The sequence below is a fragment of the Zootoca vivipara genome, chromosome 5, assembly GCF_963506605.1.
Source record: "Zootoca vivipara chromosome 5, rZooViv1.1, whole genome shotgun sequence".
Lineage (NCBI taxonomy): Eukaryota > Metazoa > Chordata > Lepidosauria > Squamata > Lacertidae > Zootoca > Zootoca vivipara.
The window spans coordinates 72,046,945-72,067,549 of NC_083280.1; the positions used below are offsets into that span (position 1 = coordinate 72,046,945).

General features: G+C 42.0%; 1 protein-coding gene across 5 annotated transcripts in view; it reads left to right on the plus strand.

Annotated features, from left to right (window-relative positions):
• The first annotated feature begins 202 nt into the window (after positions 1-202).
• RUFY2 (RUN and FYVE domain containing 2) overlaps positions 203-20,605 on the plus strand; it is a 30,562-nt gene continuing 10,159 nt past the window's right edge. For 3 of the 5 annotated variants that reach the window (XR_009557629.1, XM_035137450.2, XM_035137448.2), the window contains exons 1-14: positions 203-306; positions 2,308-2,481; positions 4,327-4,444; positions 4,533-4,634; positions 5,253-5,376; positions 6,111-6,172; positions 8,571-8,636; positions 11,019-11,088; positions 11,219-11,320; positions 12,345-12,461; positions 12,606-12,773; positions 13,658-13,755; positions 17,333-17,452; positions 19,645-19,774. Coding sequence is in view for 4 of the 5 variants with exons in the window: in XM_035137450.2 (XP_034993341.2) it covers positions 204-306; positions 2,308-2,481; positions 4,327-4,444; positions 4,533-4,634; positions 5,253-5,376; positions 6,111-6,172; positions 8,571-8,636; positions 11,019-11,088; positions 11,219-11,320; positions 12,345-12,461; positions 12,606-12,773; positions 13,658-13,755; positions 17,333-17,452; positions 19,645-19,774 (1,554 nt within the window). In the remaining variant the exon portion in view is untranslated. Of the gene's footprint in view, positions 307-687; positions 1,309-2,307; positions 2,482-4,326; positions 4,445-4,532; positions 4,635-5,252; positions 5,377-6,110; positions 6,173-8,570; positions 8,637-11,018; positions 11,089-11,218; positions 11,321-12,344; positions 12,462-12,605; positions 12,774-13,657; positions 13,756-15,970; positions 17,290-17,332; positions 17,453-19,644; positions 19,775-20,605 lie in introns of those variants that run through there. The other 2 variants (XM_035137449.2, XM_035137451.2) reach the window with 2 other exon arrangements.

The window sequence follows — 20,605 nt, forward strand, 5'->3', positions numbered from 1 at the left end:
TAGCTAGGGATCATGGGAGTTGTAGGCCAAAACATCTGGAGGGCCGCAGTTTGGGGATACCTGGGCTAATCCATATGAAGCAAATTCTGAGAATTCGCCCTGTCACGACATCTGGCTCCGGCCCCTCGCAGTAACGCGCCTCCGTCCGGGTCCTCCCGCCGCCAGGGGCGTAGCGGGCGCGGTTCCGGCGGCGGAGGGCGGAGATGGAGGAGGCGGAGGAGGGCTGGAGAAAGGCCGTGAAAGGAGCAAAGGCTGGGTCCACCTCGCTGAGCTGCTCGGCCAGCTGCTGCTCCTCGCTGGCGATGGGTAAGGAGGAGTGGAGAAGCGGCGGAGGAGGCCGGGCGTGAGGGGAGCCGGAGGAGCTTGCGGCGGCGGCGGCGGGAAAGGGCTGACGGAGCGTTTCTTGTCCCTCTGGGGAGGGCGGTTGGGTGGGCTCGGCCGCCGTCTGTTATGGGGGAGGCTCTGCCTTCGCTTGCCCGCTGTGGGGCGGGTATCCGCGAGGGGCTAAAGCCGCCCCTCGAGCCGCGTCAGGCGAACAACAGGTCTGACCCTCAAGTGTTTCCCCTGCACACATCTCGGGGGGGGGGGAATTATGTTGAAAAGTCCATTGGTCTTTAAGACAGCCGCGAGAAGGTCTCTCGCGGTCCTCTCCCCCCCCCCCCCATTTCATTCCGCATCCAGGGCGGCCTTTGTGGGGTAGGAGCCCCTCTCTAGGTTCCCTTAGGTTGGTTGCATAGGAGATAATAGATCGATAGATATCCTATGAAAATCGGGCAGGCAGTGAAATGGCTTCGAATTGGTCGCTTTGCACAACGATGTTGATGCTCCAGTTGACGAGCTCTTGGGTAGCTCCCCATTATTCGCTTGCGCAGTGTCGGTAGCCTCTTAAGTAACTAGCAGCGCCTGCTTTGAATGAAGAAGCCGTGCCGGGAGGAGGCTTCATATCATCATCATCATCTCTCTTGAGTTTCTGTATCCGAAGCTGGAGAGCCTGTAGGGAGGGCGCAAACTGCTGGCGCCGAGCGGGGCGTGGTGGGTGAAAAAGGTAGGGCTGCTTCATTATTGCTTCTTGCGGGAAAGAGTGATTTACCATTGGCAACGTCACGAGGGGAATCAGGTGCAGACGAACGGCCGTCGCGTGTTGAGCTTGGGGAAGGAGAGTCCCGCCCGCCTGCCGTCCCCGCCTGCTGCGTCACGCACCCGCTGAGCGTCAGAACGGACCTTTCGCGCAAACCCCGCTAGGCGCGTGGAGATCCCGGGGAGGGGTATCCAGTATCCTGGATCAATCAGGATGCCCACCCCCCTCATGTGAGTGGAGGAACTCTGCACGTGCATCTGTTCTTTTTGGGACCCTTTCTCAGAATTGCGATTGGCAGGGACTGACAAAGTGGGCAACTCTCTGTTGCCAGCTCTCAGGCGTCCTTTTAACCCCACCACACCCTTGGATTGTTATGCTTGGTGTAGGTGTATTGTATATTACTTCCAGCTAACTGCACAATATTGTAACCGTTATAATGCCATCGCATAAGGGAAGGGAGGAGAGATTACTTTAAAACGCTGTGAGGACCACGGTTTTTTTCCTGCTAGGATAATGCTTTTTGCAGTGCTGTAGCTGGGGGGGGGGGAGAGAGAGAGAGGTGGCTACCCTGGTTTTTTGCCCTGGGTGAAACCTCCAAAGGGGCACCATTGAGGCTTCCAAGCCCCAACCTGTGTGTGGGGTGTGTGTGCCAAACTGGGTCTTTGACCCAGATGAAATAAAGCCTAGTTTCGCCCTTGCTTTTTGAACTGGGCCTGATCCTGCTAGACCCAGTGGGGCTTGCAAACACATTTGGCAAAAATAAGCTTTCCGTCAGCCTATGTTGGCTTGCAGAGTCATTGTGCTTAGTTCACTGGAAACATTAGTACATTGCAATAACAAAAGCAAAATATTAGGGCATCTTAAATGATTTGAAAATGTTGCAGTGCTATTATTTCACATATCTTTTATGGATTTTTATATTAAGAACCTGATGTACCTGGGGAAATGACAAGCAGTGCTAGATTTTCCAGGGCTGAAGTGCTCTCTGCCCTGATATAGAACAGGACACTTGCCAGTGCTGCAGGTCTATGGAAATATTCTGTTCCTTCAGAGGAAAAGCTTTATACAGACACACCCTATGTTTCATAACATGCTTTTTATCATATTCTCTTTTCCCCTTCTTCCATTTTTTATGTTTAGTTTTGGACAAGATTGTTGTGTTTTTATCAGTAAAGCAGTATTGAACTATTCTGTTCTTATTGAATAATTTATCTCTTTTTCTTTTTAAGCTGTGAAAGACCCCACAGCTGTTGAGCGAACAAATTTATTGAATATGGCTAAATTGAGTATCAAGGGCCTCATTGAATCTGCTCTGAGCTTTGGCCGAACCCTTGATTCTGACTATCCACCTCTGCAACAGTTCTTCGTTGTTATGGAGCACTGCCTGAAACATGGCCTTAAAGGTACCAAATGCATATTTTAAAAGGGTGATTTATTGTTTTTACCAAAGCATATTGACATTTTATTTTGGTATGTAGCAAAAGAGTATAATAGTAGATTACCCATTTTAGACTGAGGCAAGTTTAGGCATATAGAATTCCCTATACAGTGGTACCTCGGTTTACGAACTTAATCTGTTCCGGAAGTCCGTTCTTAAACCGAAGCCGTTCTTAAACTGAGGCATGCTTTCCCTAATGAGGCCTCCCGCCGCTGGTTCCCTTACACCGTTCAGATTCCATTCTTAGACCAGCCGGCCTGTGTTCATCTTCATGGGTCCAGGATGCACACTGTAGATTTCCCCCACCTCAGTTAATCCAAGGGTACAGCTATGTGCTTCCCCACTTGGATTTATTAATATTGATGTGGGAAAATGAAGAAACCCTCTAATTTCTTTCACAGGATTTTTTTTTACTTCTTTGGAGTCCTGCAAGTCCCTGCTATTTCTCTTCTTTGTTGGCTTCCTGGGATTGTTGTTGTTGTTTAGTCGTTTAGTCGTGTCCGACTCTTCGTGACCCCATGGACCATAGCACGCCAGGCACTCCTGTCTTGCACTGCCTCCCGTAGTTTGGTCAAACTCATGTTCGTAGCTTCGAGAACACTGTCCAACCATCTTGTCCTCTGTCGTCCCCTTCTCCTAGTGCCCTCAATCTTTCCCAACATCAGGGTCTTTTCCAAGGATTCTTCTCTTCTCATGAGGTGGCCAAAGTATTGGAGCCTCAGCTTCACGATCTGTCCTTCCAGGGAGCACTCAGGGCTGATTTCCTTAAGAATGGATAGGTTTGATCTTCTAGCAGTCCATGGGACTCTCAAGAGTCTCCTCCAGCACCATAATTCAAAAGCATCAATTCTTCGGCGATCAGCCTTCTTTATGGTCCAGCTCTCACTTCCATACATCACTACTGGGAAAACCATAGCTTTAACTATACGGACCTTTGTCGGCAAGGTGATGTCTCTGCTTTTTAAGATGCTGTCTAGGTTTGTCATTGCTTTTCTCCCAAGAAGCAGGCGTCTTTTAATTTCGTGACTGCTGTCACCATCTGCAGTGATCAAGGAGCCCAAGAAAGTAAAATCTCTCACTGCCTCCATTTCTTCCCCTTCTGTTTGCCAGGAGGTGATGGGACCAGTGGCCATGATCTTGGTTTTTTTGATGTTGAGCTTCAGACCATATTTTGCGCTCTCCTCTTTCACCCTCATTAAAAGGTTCTTTAATTCCTCCTCACTTTCTGCCATCAAGGTTGTGTCATCTGCATATCTGAGGTTGTTGATATTCCTTCCGGCAATCTTAATTCCTGCTTGGGATTCATCTAGTCCAGCCTTTCGCATGATGAATTCTGCATATAAGTTAAATAAGCAGGGAGACAATATACAACCTTGTCGTACTCCTTTCCCAATTTTGAACCACTCAGTTGTTCCATATCCAGTTCTAACTGTAGCTTCTTGTCCCACATAGAGATTTCTCAGGAGACATAGAGATTTCTCACATAGAGATTTCACATAGAGATTTCTCAGGCTTCCTGGGATATGTAACCTTAACTCACAGATTCTTCTTTGTTTTGCCTTATTTTGTCCTTGTTCCTTATAACGTTCATTTCATGGTTGGCTGCAATGGTTTTAGAGAATCTTAAGTGCAGCAGATTAAATATGTTGATACTGAATAAGTGTTGAATATTAACCATGCTTACAAATGTTCCTTGCACTCTGATACGGCTTACCTAGAAATAACTTTTATAGTGCCATCTAGATAGCAGCTGTATTAAAGTATAAAGCCAAGTTCAAAATGTAAAAATATTATACTTTCCTTCTTCTAGTAAAAAAGTCTTTTCTCAGTTACAATAAAACAATATGGGGTCCTCTGGAGCTTGTGGAGAAGTTGTACCCGGAAGCTGAGGAAATCGCTGCTAGTGTTAGAGACTTGCCTGGTCTCAAGTAAGTTGTGTTGCCAGTAAAGATATTTAGAACAATAATCCTGCCAATAGATATTTGTTTTCTGAGCTATTCATTTTTTTAAAACTAGGACTCCACTAGGACGTGCCCGAGCTTGGTTGCGATTGGCGCTTATGCAAAAAAAGATGGCTGATTATCTACGTTGTCTCATCTTTCAGAAGGAATTGCTTGGGTGAGTGTCCATTCAGATTTTTATAGGGTAAATTAAGGTCAGTGCTGTAATTGCTACCAGATTTGTACAATTATGTTACATTTTACTATATCTATTGCTAAGTAATATGACAGTAAAGTTAAAACTTTGGCTCACAAATATTTTTTCTTGACTTGGTTTGCATTTGTGTTGCTTACACAGCAAAAGATCTAAGCACCTAATTTTCTTTTGTAACTGAAGTTGAGTTGACTTCCAGTTTCTCATTTCCTCTCCCCCCCTTTGTGCCCCCAAAAAAATTGTTTCAGAGGGTCCCTGAACTCTCCCGAGCATGGGGGGGGGGGTGATTGGGGATTGGAGAAGAAGGAAAAGCCCTGTTGCAGAGCAGATGCCCTTTCATACTATGGTAGACCTTTCCCGTCTCACTTTATTTTGTTGGGAAAACCTAGGTTCTGTATAAGTTGCCACTTTAGTTTGTATGTTCAGTATGTTGCTCCAAACTTTTAAGCACCTTGGAGTATTGATGAGGTCAATCTTTAAAAGATTTGAAAATAAAAATAAATTACTGATTGACCAGCACTTAAAAATTTATTCAAAGTACGTTAAAATAAGTTATGAAGTTTTTAAAAATGCATTTTTCAGTGAATTTTATGAATATCATGCACTGATGATGGAAGAAGAAGGAGCAGTTATCGTTGGCTTGCTCGTTGGGTTAAATGTAATTGATGCAAATCTTTGTGTAAAAGGAGAAGACTTGGATTCACAAGTAAGTGGATACAAAACTATGGTCTCATACTTTTGCCTTAAAGGTGTTTTTTAATGAAATGATGGGGGAAATATCAAATTGATGGATCTGAATGCAGAGTATTAAAAGTTGTAATGTGCTTTCTTAAAAGAAAAGAAAAGTTTCTTGTTTAGCTCGATGAGTTAAATGGAAAGGCAGTTGGCTATTCCCTAAACAAAACACACTTATTTCCTTTGAAACACAATTAAAGGCCTGATTAATGAATTGTTTCTTCTGCAGAGGAATAGCGAAGCTTACATGAATCAGTTTCTTTATTAGAAAGCTTTTGGCTTGGTTACGAAAACCATAAAAGTGCAACCTAGCTGCTTGTTTTCCTTTTTGCCTGATTATCCAGAAAGTCTCCAGAAGATTGGAAAAAGTTCTGTATAAAGCCTTCAAAATGTATTACTGCAGAAGTATAAATCTGGGACTGCTTGAAAGAGGAAATGCATCTGCGTTAGTAATCTTTACCCTAAAAGGGTTGTTGAAACCTGACTTTCAAAGTGTGTGGGGGGGGGGATGGGGGACTGAAGCACAGATACAGCTTTGAATGAAAGCTTGTCATTACCAATGATGTAAGGCCTGTTGTGCTCATGCTCTCCTATGTATAAGGTTTCATTGCACATTTCAAGTAACATCAGTGAAGTAAAGACCAAACCTGGTTTTCCTTTTTAAAAATAAAAATACGAAATGTGAATAAATTTATTTCTTCTTAGGTTGGTGTGATTGATTTCTCTATGTATTTAAAGAATGAAGATGATATTGAAAGCAAAGAAAGGTATGTTTAAACATTTAAAATAAACAAGTACATTAAATGCTTGGAAAAGAGTTTTGTGTTTTTCTGCCAGGCTCCCGAAGGGCAGGAAGCAGAAGTGTGAGGTAAAAGGATCAGGGTGGATCAACTTGCTTTGTTTTGCTAGGATCAATGAGAGAACAAATATATGAACACCCGATCCTCTTTTACTGGAACCTCTGCAAACTGAATGCAGATTGACAATAGTGATAATTCCTGCTTCAGACATCTTAAGTCAAGTCCCCACCTTTTCTTATTTGTTTTGCCATTTCTCCTCCTGTCAGAGATAGGAAAGTAGATCTGGCTGGCCCACCCTCCACAGCCCACTTTGACAGGTGCGTAAGGATGTCATATGACATCAGGGACACACGCTGGATTCTTCCTCTCTAGCTTTAGTGTGGTGCCTTTTTCTGTTGCTGTGCAGAGCGACAGGAAAAAGCACCAAATTCAAGCAGTGGCTGGAAAGAAGAATCAGGAGTGCACTTATAGTGTGGCCCCAACTTTTCATTTGGAATTTGACCCTGTGGCTTCACCATCTAGCATCTGATGTCTTGTGTTGGATAGTTGGATGTGGCTTCACCAAAATGGCCTGTTGGGTGTAATTAGACCACTGGTTTTTGTTATGGGAAGGCCCTGGACCAGTGTCTGGATGCAGTGGTAAGCTGAGTCTGAATGCTGGTAAGAGGGAAACTCCTCACACAGTTTATAGGTAAACTTACATACAGTGGTCCCTCAGTTTTTGAACGTAATCCGTTCTGGAAGACTGTTCAAGTTCTGAAATGTTCGAAAACCTAAAACTCAATAGCCGACAGCTAGGCCTCAGGATCTTGCACTCAGCGGAAGCCGTGTGGCATGTTTGACTTTCAAGGCATGTTCGAAAACTGAAGCATTTAGTTCCGGGTTTACAGCATTCAGTAACCAAAATGTTCATCAACGGAGACGTTCAAAAACTGGGGGACCACTGTACTTCGCTTCCACAAGAGGCAGTGTATGGCATTAAAAGAGGATTAGACAAGACAAGGTACAGTCATACCTTGGTTTAAGTACGCTTCGGTTTGAGTACTTTCAGTTTAAGTATTCCGCGGACCTGTCTGGAATGGATTAATCCACTTTCTATTACTTTCAATGGGAAAGTTCGCTTCAGGTTAAGTACGCTTCAAGTTAAGTACGGACTTCCAGAACCAATTACACTCATACTTCGGGTTAAGTACGCTTCAGGTTGAGTACTCTGCGGACCCGTCTGGAACGGATTAATCCACTTTCCGTTACTTTCAATGGGAAATTTCGCTTCAGATTAAGTACGCTTCAGGTTAAGTACTCCGCGGACCGTCTGGAATGGATTAATCCACTTTCCATTACTTTCAATGGGAAAGTTCGCTTCAGGTTAAGTACGCTTCAGGTTAAGTACAGACTTCCGGAACCAATTGTGTACTTAAACCGAGGTACCACTGTATTGTCATCTGGGCAGCTCAGAACCTCCATACACACTGCACAGGCATGCATCCTGGGGAGATCACTTTGGTGCTGCTATTGCAGCAATTTGACTTCACCCCTGGAGGCACACTCCATTCTTTCTCGAGACAGATGCCAACCAAGATAAGTTCATGAAGTAGAAAGCTATCTTATCATTGACTACTTTGATGATTGTATTTTACCCGCTCTGAAGGAAGCGGTATGTTTCTGAATGCCAGTTGCTGGAAACTGCAGGATGAGAGAGTGCTGATTCACTCAGGTCCGGCTTGGGGTATTCTAATAGGCATCTAGTTGGCCACTGTGAGAACAGCATGCTGGACTAGATGGGCCACTGGCCCATTCTTGCAGGCTTTTCTTCAGTTCGTTTGTTGTTTGTCGTTAGCCATCTATCTGGCCCAACCAATTTTGCCTGGATTATTCTACCTTGTCTCTTACACCATTTCCTATATTCTGATGTTTGTAAGTCCACAATCCTATGCACGTTTATGTAAAATCAAGTCCCACTGAATAAAGAACAATAAAACAGTGTTAAATTGAAGACATAAAGCACTTTTGGTTACATATATGCAGTGGCGGAGCAAGCCAATTGAGCCGGGGCAGGACGCTCCACGGGGCCTCCAATGAGTCTGCCTGCCTCCTCCCACACAGCCTCCCTACAGCTGAGGGGGAGGCAGTGGGTGGACCGTTTGGAGCAGCGCGGAGCCTGCGGGCGCCCAAGCCACTGCATCTCTCCCAGGAGAGACGTGTGGCTCAGGCGCACTGCAGGCACCGCGGTGAGTGCTGCCCGGCATTTTGTCACCCCCTCAGTGGTGACACCTGGGGTGGCCCGCCCCCACCACACACCCCTTCCTCTGCCCCTGCATATATGGTGTCAGATAAATGTCTAATTAAATATGTTTTATCTCTTTAGAAATGACCATATTGCTGCTATATTGGATCAAAAGAATTATGTTGAAGAACTAAACAGGCAGCTGAAGTAAGTATTTACAGAAGCCTCTGCTGAATGAATCCATATAGAGGCATCATCTTTTAAGAAAGTAATTCCGATAAAAACATGCCTTTTCTGGTACAGTAGATGGCACTGAAATCCTTTTAGTTGCATTTGGCTTAGTTTAATGGTTGCAACATATAGCTACTGAAAGGGAGTCTAGAGTGAATGAAGCTGTTGGAAGACTAATGTTTCTATTATTATTATTATTGTTATTGTTATTGTTATTGTTATTTATACCCCGCCCATCTGACTGGGTTTCCCCAGCCTCTCTGGGCGGCTTCCAACCGAATATTAAAAACAGTACAGCATCAAACAATAAAAACTTCCCTAAACAGGGCCGCCTTAAGTTGTCTTCTGAAAGTAGAATAGTTACTTATTGCCTTGACTTCTGCTGGGAGGGCGTTTCACAGGGCGGGTGCCACTACCGAGAAGGCCCTCTGTCTGGTTCCCTGTAACCTCACTTCTCGCAATGAGGGAACTGCAAGAAGGCCCTCGGTGCTGGATCTCAGTGTCCGGGCTGAATGGTGGGGGTGGAGACGCTCCTTCAGGTATACAGGACCGAGGCCGTTTAGGGCTTTAAAGGTCAGTACCAACACTTTGAATTGTGCTCGGAAACGTACTGGGAGCCAGTGTAGATCTCTCAGGACCGGTGTTATGTGGTTCCGGCGGCCACTCCCAGTCACCAGTCTGGCTGCCGCATTCTAGATTAATTGCAGTTTCCAGGTCACCTTCAAAGGTAGTCCCACGTAGAGCGCATTGCAGTAGTCCAAGTGGGAGATAACCAGAGCATGCACCATTCTGGCGAGACAGTCCGTGGGCAGGTAGGGTCTCAGCCTGCGTACCAGATGGAACTGGTAGACAGCCGCCTTGGACACAGAATGGACAGCTGTGAGCCCAAAATGACTCCCAGACTGCACACCTGGTCCTTCAGGGGCACAGTTACCCCATTCAAGACCAGGGAGTCCTCCACACCTGCCCGCCTCCTGTCCCCCAAAAACAGTACTTCTGTCTTGCCAGGATTCAACTTCAATCCATTAGCCACCATCCATCCTCCAATCGCCTCCAGGCACTCACACAGGACCTTCACCGCCTTCACTGGTTCTGATTTAAAAGAATGGTAGAGCTGGGTGTCATCTGCATACTGATGAACACCCAGCCCAAACCCCCTGATCTCTCCCAGCGGCTTCATATAGATATTAAAAAGCATGGGGGAGAGAACGGAACCCTGAGGCACCCCGCAAGTGAGTGCCCAGGGGTCTGAACACTCATTCCCCAACACCACTTTCTGAACATGGCCCAGGAGGAAGGAGCGGAACCACTGTATAACAGTGCCCCCAACTCCCAGCCCCTCTAGACGGTTCAGAAGGATGTTATGGTCGATGGTGTCCATAAGGCTGCTGAGTGTTTTGTCTATTAAATAGAGTAGACTATTCTTTTAAATGTGGACAAAGTAAGAGGAGTTTATTACGCCCTCTTCTGGATAAAGTTCAAATTAGCATGGTACAAATCCTGAGATTTGATACTTTCAGTCTTGTTGTTCTTTACGAAGGGGACTAAGATTGCAATCCTAAACATATTTACTTGTGAGTAAGGATATTGCTCTAATTTCCAACTATTGTGGGAATCATTTGTGTTAAAGTGGTAGTTTGCACAGGAAGGATGTAACATGTAAAGGCAAACTATATGCAAGCATACTTCTTCACCCATGTACTTTTCTCTTTAATGTATGTGTACATGGATGTTTAAAGTTGTATGTTCATGCATATTTTCCATTCATACTTTTTGTCTTTGGCTTGGAATCACCAGTATAACACTGATGTTTTCTTCAAAAACCATAGCATATAGCGCTGCCCTTGTCCCATTGAACTCCATGGGATTTAATTCTAAGTAACTAAAATTAGGACTGCAATGCAAAACAGCAATGTTAATATGCGGGCAGAATTTTACTATTAAGACTTTAAATATTTGTTCTTAGAATGGCATGGGCTTGTTATTAAGTTATAAGAAAAGGCTGCTAGAGCCACTGAGATGAGGTGGTGCTGAGGATTTCTCTAAAGAACAGCAGCAAAAAATAGAAATTTCCTGGCTCATGAGAGATGAAAGAAAGAATGAAAGTTAGCAGTTACATAATGGACATTTAGAGTCATAGCAAATGTCATTTCAAGGAACAAAAATGTGATAATGGCAATAAAAGAAAGCTAGTGCATTTATCTTCTTGAAAGATGTATGGTGGAAGATGTGTTTTCCAACTCCATTGTCAGTGGACACCCAAATAGGCACTAGAATGCTATGTAAATTGCATAGTACTATTTGTACTTGTAGGATTTGATGTGTAATTTTGAACGATGATCTCTTTACTGTTTTCAGTGGCACAGTCAGCAGTCTCCATACACGCGTTGATTCGCTAGAGAAGTCAAACACTAAACTAATTGAAGAGGTACGGTCTTTTAGCAATGCATTTGACCGATACTATCTTTCTGTTCTGCCTCTGTATCTTGGAATATTTTTGTTTCCCTATTATTGTTCACCTGAATCTTTTTGCTTTTTTTGTTCCGCTTCTTTCTTAGTTAGCAATAGCCAAAAACAATATCATTAAACTTCAAGAAGAAAATCATCACTTGCGAAGTGAAAATACACTCATTTTAATGAAAACACAGCATCATCTAGAGGTATGAGAGTTCTATTTACAAAGGAAATCTAATGTGTGGTACAAAGCAATATAGTAAAGAGGTTGCCTTTGCTTTTGTGTGTGTATGTGCTCTCTCTAAACTGGCTCAAGTAAAATATGATAGGTAAATGTCCTATCAAAGAGTAGGTAGCAACACAGCCATTGCAGAATCAGCAGTAAATTCTGGCATGTTGCACAATCTTGGGCTATTTGACATATTAGCGGACCCTATCATAAATACAAATTGAGTGCCTGTCCTTATGTGGCCAATATGGCCTCACTAGGCTAAATGGAAACCCATGATTTGAAAAAGCTTTGGAGGGAGGAACCTTAAGTTGGGAAGGGGGGGTGGACTCCAATAAGAACTGAGCATGCTTAGTGAGTACATAATGTTGACTTTCAGGGTGAAATAGAAAAGTGGGAGGAGATAGAATGGAGTGGTTGGAAACCTAAACAGGAACATTCCACTGCTCTGACATTTTGTTTTAGATCCTACTTGTTCCTTCAATTACTGGTGTTCCAACTGTGAGTTCCTTTGCTTATATAGTTGAAACAGCATCACCACCACACAAGAGGGAGGTATCAGTAGGCTTGAGGGAACCCCAAGGCTTACAGAAATACAAACATATTTAGGGAAAAAATGCTGCAAAATAATTCAATGAGGGCTAACACATTACTGTTTTTAGGTGTGTGGCTACGTTTTGTTTTTAAGTGTACACCTCAAAATGTAAAAAGGAGAATGAGATTAACAGATGTTCAGAAGCTTGTGTGTCATATAGACATACTCTTCATCTTTAGAGAGCCAAAATTGACTGCAGCTGCCAATGAAGCACAAGCTTGTAAAATTTGGGTTTGCCTCCATGTAATATGTGGCATTTCAGGGAGCACTGATTCTGTCAACATGAGATGGGACATGTACAGCTTACTGTGTTTTACTCTCTATCATTCTACGATTCCCTTGTCTGCCCCCCCCCCAAGATATGCTCTTGGGAAAAGTGATCTAAGCATGGATTCCTTACTTGTAGGTGAACAAAGTGGATGCTGAAGCAGAACTTCAGACATACAAGCACTCCAGACAAAGCCTGGATGATATGTACAATGAAGCACACAGGCAGCTTCGAGAAGAATCACAGTTGAGACAAGTGAGTGTATATCAGATATCCTATGGAGGCAGTGGGAACTTGTATACTTAGTATATCAGAGGCATGTAAGCTGTCTTGTCTTCTATCGTCGTATTTTCCCACCTTAAAGCATTTGATATCTGGGCACTTCTTTGTATTTTGTAGGATATAGAGAATGAGCTGATGGTTCAAGTTGGTATGAAGCATGAGATAGAACTTGCAATGAAGTTGTTGGAGAAGGATATACATGAAAAACAAGACACTCTTATAAGTCTGCGGCAACAGTTGGAGGAAGTCAAAGGAATAAATGTAGAAATGTACAAAAAGCTACAAGTAAGAACATTTTACTGTTTGCAACTGGAAACTAAACGAAATTCAGTTTTTAAGCAATACTCTTTCCCCCTCTAGGGAGGCCCACCTATCCTTTTGAGAACTAGCTTTGAATATCAACAGATGACAGTTATTCATGCAGTTGCTTTCTTGGGATAGGAGCAAGGTGACCATCAGGATGAGGAGGCTTTGGCTGATATCCTTTGCTGTCAGCCTGCCAGCAACTGCAGACTCTCACTCATATAACATAACCTACTCTCCTGCCCCTTGCATGATCCCAAAAACTGCTCCTGAGGTTTTGGATTCCCTCCTCAGGAGAACAGAGGTTGCAATGGGGAGGAAGGGGCAATCCCATTGTGTTGGTGGCAACCCACTCATGTACTGTTGCATGTCATGCTCATTTGCTTCAGTCCAGGAGACAGAGCCAACTTAATGACTTTATTGAGGGGAAAGACTTCTATCATCTCTGATTGTTTCTACCTCATAAACTAGAAAGGAAGACAATCATGGTTTTAGCCACAAGCCACCCACCACCAAATTGCTTTTAAAGTTTCACTTGTTCTCCTTTTAGTAGCCCTTGGGGGTATAAGAAAAAGGGGGATTTAGAAAGATAAACTTTTTGTCAATTTCCTCCTCCTCAAGATTGGGCTGCTTACCTGAAAGTAAGTTCCTACTACTGCTGCTGCACATCAATACAGCACTAGCAGTATGGTGAGGGTTACTTTAGAGAGTTTACTGTCCAAGGCTGGGCAAGAGGGAGCAATTTCGAAGGGAGGGGAAAGGAAGAAAAAAAAACTACACACCCAGACTGTAGATTTTATTATTGCTTGCTTGTTAATACTCAAGTTATATAGTGTTGCAATATAATAATCACTCTTCTATAATAGGTTTCAGATGATGCGCTGAAAGAAAAGAATGAAATCATTGGCCGACTTGAAGATAAAACCAATCAGATTACAGCAACTATGAAGCAGTTGGAGCAAAGGTACAGCATCTTCTTTTATTCTGCTTCCCCACTCCCCCTCAGACTCATTTCTTTTGCTTCAGTTGCCACATTCTCATATAGTAGGCACTGAGATATGACTTTGTTTTGAAGGATCAAAATGTGTTTTTATGCTGTTTTTAGGTGCTTTGAATGCATATTTCGTACAAGAGGAGAGTGCATACAATCATAATTCAAACTTTCTACTACTTTTTATATCGATTCCCTTATTTTTTGTGCCTGAGATATCCTATTTGACTCCTTGCTAGCTGTTTCAGAATTCTCCACCCCCCTTTCTTGCATATTACATCTATTCAGCAAAGTCCAAGTTGACTAAAGTAAATTTTCTGATTTCTTACTCATACATTTGAAGCTAAATGTTAAACTAGTTGAGACAATAGGATATCTGTGATTGAATTGTCTTTTAAAAGTAGCTTTAGGGACCATGCTCAGCTTAGGGATAAGAAAGGCAGAGGGGACCCCTAAGTAAATTCACAAACCCCATCCCATGTCCTCACTCCAGATTTGCAAAATTGTGCTGTCTGCAGCCTTCCAGAAACAGTAGTATGGAGACCATCACAAAAAGGCAAGGAAAAGGGCAGGCCCCCTCTGACCCCCTGTAATTTGAGCACTGTAGTAGTGCTGGTAATGTGTTTGGTGCTGTGCCCTTGAAGATCTAAAAAAAAAAAGCTTTCCTTCACACTGCTTTCTTGATCTAACCTTCTCAAAGGTTTTTGCACCCCAATAAAAATATTTGTTGGCATCCATCTGTCTCATGAGACAATGGAGTGCACCTCTAGGGGTGAAGTCAAACTCTTGGAGAATCACAGGGCCTGCTGTGACTGCAGAGACCAATAACTTGTAACTGCTGCCTCCCATGTTCTTGCTGTGTTCTTGGAGCACCAAAGTGACTTTTGTGGGATGCAAGCCTGGGCAGTGTGTATGGAGGTCCTGGGATGGCCAGACAGCCTTGGTAATGTGGCCCAAAGGACAGCAGAGCAATACGTTTGGCACCAGATTGGCTACAGGAATTGCCGGAAGGAGGCATTCAAGGCTTCATCCCACTGTCTTAGGGACTACTCTGAATTTGTGTAGGATTAATCCTTAGCAATTTCCTCTCCTAAAGATGATCTGCGAGCCAGCGGGTAGCAAAAATAAAATAAAAAACTTGAGGGGATTTAGGTTGGACAAATCATGTAGTGGAATAATTTGCTTCCTCCGGTGCCACAGCCATTTCACCTCTGTGGTTGCTTTAAAACTTAACACCACACACATAAAACAAAACAGGATTTCGGTTCAGATATTCTTTTGTCTCATCTAGTTAGGCACTTGATTTGTGCAGACTCTTAGAATTAATTGTTGGCCCATATATTCAGTTGGAGAAAAATCATTTGGAAACATTCTTCCATTATGAGTGTAAGTGTGTAGGGTAGAGTCTCATAAAATCCTGAAACTACCTCCATGTCCTCAATAGCTGGGAACTTTATGGCAGGGGCGGGGGGAGTGTTGTATGTCTTCAGCAGCATCTTCTCCTTCCCCAGCTCAGGAAATTGCCTTTTGAAACAAAAAATAGTTTCAAAAGCAGTTTGTGATACTGTCATTTTTAAAAAGAAAAAGTATTGTAAATGGTGCATGAGACAATGGATGCTTCTAAAGTAACTCTTTGAGGCTATATATATGTATACTAAAAAAATGACATGTAATGTGTAGGTCTTTATGAACACAGAAGTATGTTTACATGCTTTACTTATCTTTTTAAATGGGTGACATCCACTGCTTGTGCAATGGGACTTCCAGTTACTTTTCTCCCCCTTCCAGCTCCCCCTTTCCTACCCCAAATTTGCTTTGTGTGATCCTCCACTCCTCCAGAGTATATTTTTGGGGCACACGGAGGGCTGCAGGGGGCAGGACAGGAAAAAGCTGCCCACTGCACAAACAGGCATCTGTTTGAGCAGTGTTGAATCTCAGGTGTTGTTAACATTCATAGCCTCATCATGTGGCTGTTGACATGTCTCGCCATTGTTTTTCTTTTCAGTCTACTTAACAAAACAAACAAAACATAAATATGTATTAAAACGTTAGTGGCATGAATATTCTTTTATTGACATCCTTCTTCCTCTTTTTCTTTTTCTTTTCTTCTTTATCCCAACTTCTGTGTTTCTGAATATTTTATTACCTTTATTTGTCTTTAATTTTTTTATCCATTGCACATCTGAAGTGACAAAGAATTGTTAACGCAAACCAGGACTATTGCAATGTCCTTAGTGAAATGTGCCAGCAATGAAGGGCAGCATCAGTACAAGCTTGTTAAAGATATATCATTTTGAAAGATCCTCCATGTGTCTTGAAATAGTTTAATGGAGTAAAATTTGTAGGATTTTTTTAACCCTGCTTTTAAGCCTATTTGCCCATGTATTTTGGCTTAAATAGGTTATGGATCAGGCTCTAAATGTAGCAAAATAATTTTGGCATTCAAATTGATCAATGTTTTAACATAGATATCTGACACTGAACTCACCAACGTATTTTGTTAGTTGCCAATTGGAATTAACTTACTTTAAAAAAAGAAATTGCAATGTTATAACTTTTGAAATGTTAAATAGAAATCTACTTTAATTTCAGCTAGCATGCTTTTTATTCTATGTTTGGTGAAGTTTGAAGATTAGATGCAGAATGGTTCAGATGCTAGCAAAATAAAGTGACAATCTCTTGAGTTACACAGAACTATTTTTTTAAGGCCTGAAATTTTGTCCATTTTGAATATCTTACCATAGTATACTTAGATTTGCACAAACTCTACTGTAATAAATGGAGAGTGCACAACAAATAGTACTTGGTGAATTATAGCCACATTTGGCCTTTCTGATATAACATCCTCTTCTGTTGAAATGAACAAAAGCACACCTTAACAGGTATGGGAGCTCAAGAAACAAATTACATTACACCCATCCCCAATCCAGACACCACCCCAAAACCTGCTGTATTGGGAGCAAGTACCTAGATTATTTCCATGCTCTCATTTACACCATGCATACCATATTAGACACAGTTACATTATTTGGTGTGTGTTCTGTTGATTTAACATGGCACTATTTGTGCCACCTTGATTACAATACTCTTCTTTGTGTTCTGAATTATATCAGACCATTTAGTACACTGGTTTTCCCATTTTGTAGTGTTGATAGATTTGTGTAGTTAAGGAACAATTAGTTTACAGGGTTTCGGAATTTTTTATTTTTTAAAAAGAATTCATGCAAAAACACAAAGACACAGTCACAGCTCTGTATGTATGAATAATAAAATCTGTATGGCTCTGCATTGATGGCATCTGTTAATCATGAATACTAAATAAAAAATTGGATAAATGTATGGATTTTTTAATATTGTTGTAGTGAGAAAAAGAATTTGGATTTCTTGGCATTGTCTGGGTCTCTCATTTGAGTTTGTGAGTTTACCCCAAGCTTTATTTTCATTTAGAAATGTTTCTATTTCCCCATTTTTTTCTTTTATTTGTCTTCTTCACCCTTTACACCCAAATTCTAGCTTCAGTTTTACCCAAAGTTGATTTGAATTACACCAGATTACAACAAGCCGAGAAGGCTCAAATGGAGGCAGAGAGTGAAGACAAGAAATTTAAGCAAGACTATATGAGTAAATCTGAAAGTCTGCAGAAAGATATTACTCAAAAGGAAAAGCAAGTGTAAGTAAAGTATTTGTGGGGGAGAAGATAGCATATACAGTGGTACCTCAGTTTATGAACACAATTGGTTCCGGAAGTCTGTTCATAAACTGAAGCAAACTTTCCCATTGAAAGTAATGGAAAGTGGATTAATCTGTTCCAGACGGTCTGCGGAGTACTTAAACTGAAGCATTCATAAACTGAAGCGAACTTTCCCATTGAAAGTAACGGAAAGTGGATTAATCTGTTCCAGACGGTCCGCGGAGTACTTAAACTGAAGCATTCATAAACTGAAGCGAACTTTCCCATTGAAAGTAATGGAAAGTGGATTAATCTGTTTCAGACGGTCCGTGGAGTACTTAAACTGAAGCGTTCATAAACTGAAGCAAACTTTCCCATTGAAAGTAATGGAAAGTGGATTAATGCGTTCCAGACGGGTCCGTGGAGTACTCAACCTGAAGCGTACTTAACCCGAAGCATGGGTGTAATTGGTTCCGGAAGTCTGTTCATAAACTGAAGCGTTCATAAACTGAAGCGAACTTTCTCATTGAAAGTAATGGAAAGTGAATTAATCCGTTCCAGATGGGTCCGCGGCGTTCGTAAACTGAAAATTCGTAAACCGAGCTGTTCATAAACAGAGGTTCCACTGTATTCTAACGTGTGTCCCCTCCCCCTTTTGAATGTCATTAAAGTGGAAAGCTAAATCCAGATGAATTACAGATCAGAAGTTTTAGAGCTGCATGTTGGAAGAACAGACTAAGTAAGCTGATCGTAAATTCACCTGCCTGATCTAGTAGTTTCATAGAATGCGGAACTTCTGTGCTGGGATTCAAATACCAGGCTCATGCAAGGTGTTTGTGCAAGCCCAGTGGGCCTTATTTGAATAGCTGAGCCTGTTGCCCCATTGCAATCTCCTTTTGAAATTCCCCTAAGTTTGCCACATGGCACAGGAGAACACCGTTTTGGGTTTGCTTTTAACATCTTGCCGCTTTGAGCTCAGGAAACTAGTTTAACTTTGGGGAGATGTTGCCCTGATACGCATACTCACAAGTGCTGTCCTATTAATATTTTTCTGCTATTGAAAACATTTTGTTCACACAGCTTGCTCCAAACCAGAAATAAAATGTCCTAGAAGGTGAGGGAGTGTCTGGGCCTAGTCCAGGACTGAGTGTTCTCTCATTTGGGGAGCAGTGCTCATCTGCTAATTTGCCTAACAATTGGGCATTGTTGGGGCCAAACTGCTCAGTACATGACATAGGCAATTGCACTTTACATATCTGTAATACAATAGCAACACAGTAGTCCTGACCTGGATTGGGCTCATCATGGCTATTAAAAACAACAACAATGCATGAAATGCAGTTACACATTTCACATTTTATCTAGTTTGACCCTTGAGCAACCGTGTGCACTCCTCCAGTGCTAGATGCAGCTCTCCCATCACCGTACAGTGGTACCTCGGGTTGAGTACACAATCCGTTCCGGGGTGGCCATTTGCACCCCGAAAAGTACTCAACCCAAGTGGGGCTTTAGCGCATGCGCAAAGCGCGCAGAATGCTTCTGCACATGCGCGCATGGTGGAAACCGGAAGTAAACACTTCCGGGTCCGAGTACTTAACTCGAAAATACGCAACCCACAGTGAACGCAACCCGAGGTATGACTGTACCCATTTAAGGTAGTTTGAGCTGGATTTATGTATTTATTTTATTTTTAAAATGTATATCCTGATGTTTTTACCCAAAGCTGCTTGCAATATAATAAAATATACCACCACCTTAAAACAACAACACCAGTCAAATAGTAGATAGATAGATATATCATAAAGAACAACAGAGCCATCTTATCATTATTCGGAAAGCATTCTGTTAAATTCTGTTAAATGCTTTTAACCTAGTTCCAAAGGGAGGGATCAGTGGATCTTGGTGAAGTTTGAATCAGATTTTAAGATTGCCTTATTCATAACCTTGTTGTCAAATAATAGTTAACTTGCATATTTTTTCCTATCACTTATTTTTGCAGAAGTCTTCTACACATAATAATATAAAACATTTTAAAAGGAAATAAGTAAATCTTTATTATAATTAACACGTGTAAAATGTTAACAGTGTTGAATTATATACATTGTACTAATTATTTCATAGTTGTGCAATTGCAATAGGTCAATTAAAACGTTTAATTGTTTGAATTACTTTTTTATATTCTGTATTTCTAGTGGCCAGCTGGAAACAGATTTGAAAATAGAAAGAGAATGGCGACAAACTATGGAAGAAGACCTTAAAAGGGAAAAAGAAACATCATCTTCCTTGAAGACAGAGACCCAACAAATCATTACTCTTAAAAAAGTAAATTCTGCAGCAAATTTTCATAAAACTTTACTGATTATTTAAGCTATACTTTATTGTTACCCCATGAAGCTGTATGCAAGTGTGCAGAAATCTGAGGCAGAAGTACTATTGGTTGGTTTTAAGAGATCATTATCATTACAGGAGATAAATAACCCATCCCATACACACAAATTACAAGGAAGCATGGTGAACAGGAAGTGTAAATTATACTTCCTGTTTGCTCAGCTATTGTTATATCCAAAGCCATTGTGATATACAGTGGACTAAAGAGGTTTTAAGATTGTATCAGTTGAGACTTGCATATGAAACGTATTTCGTTGAATTCAAATCTTATTGCATCTCAAGAATGGGGAAACCAAAATTCATTAAAGCTATTTGCTAGACATACTCATTAGAACACTTGGTATATACAGATGTATTTTTAAGCAGGATTCAGCATGGTGCTTTTCTCACACAGAACAAGCCTAACTTCCCCTGCCTTCACAAATGCTTTCAACAAATCAAATGCCGATTCCAAGTGTCTGTTTTCTTCCCTGCTCCTCCCAGTCTTCAGGACAACTCCCTTGCCTCTCCCCTACTCCCTCATCAAGCACAGCATGAAAGCCTTTTAATTTAAACATTAATTTTTGCATTCCTACCACTACATAAAACCAAGTTTAAAAAGTGTTGCAACACTGCTCCGGCAGTAGGATGAGTGAGTTTGTAATGTTACAAACACCAGCAATCAGCACAGTGTATTCAGCCTGTTTCTGCTACAAACTGACTGGACCGTTTCCCCCTAATCTTGGACAAGAGTGTATGACAATAGGAGCATGATTCCTGTGTAGC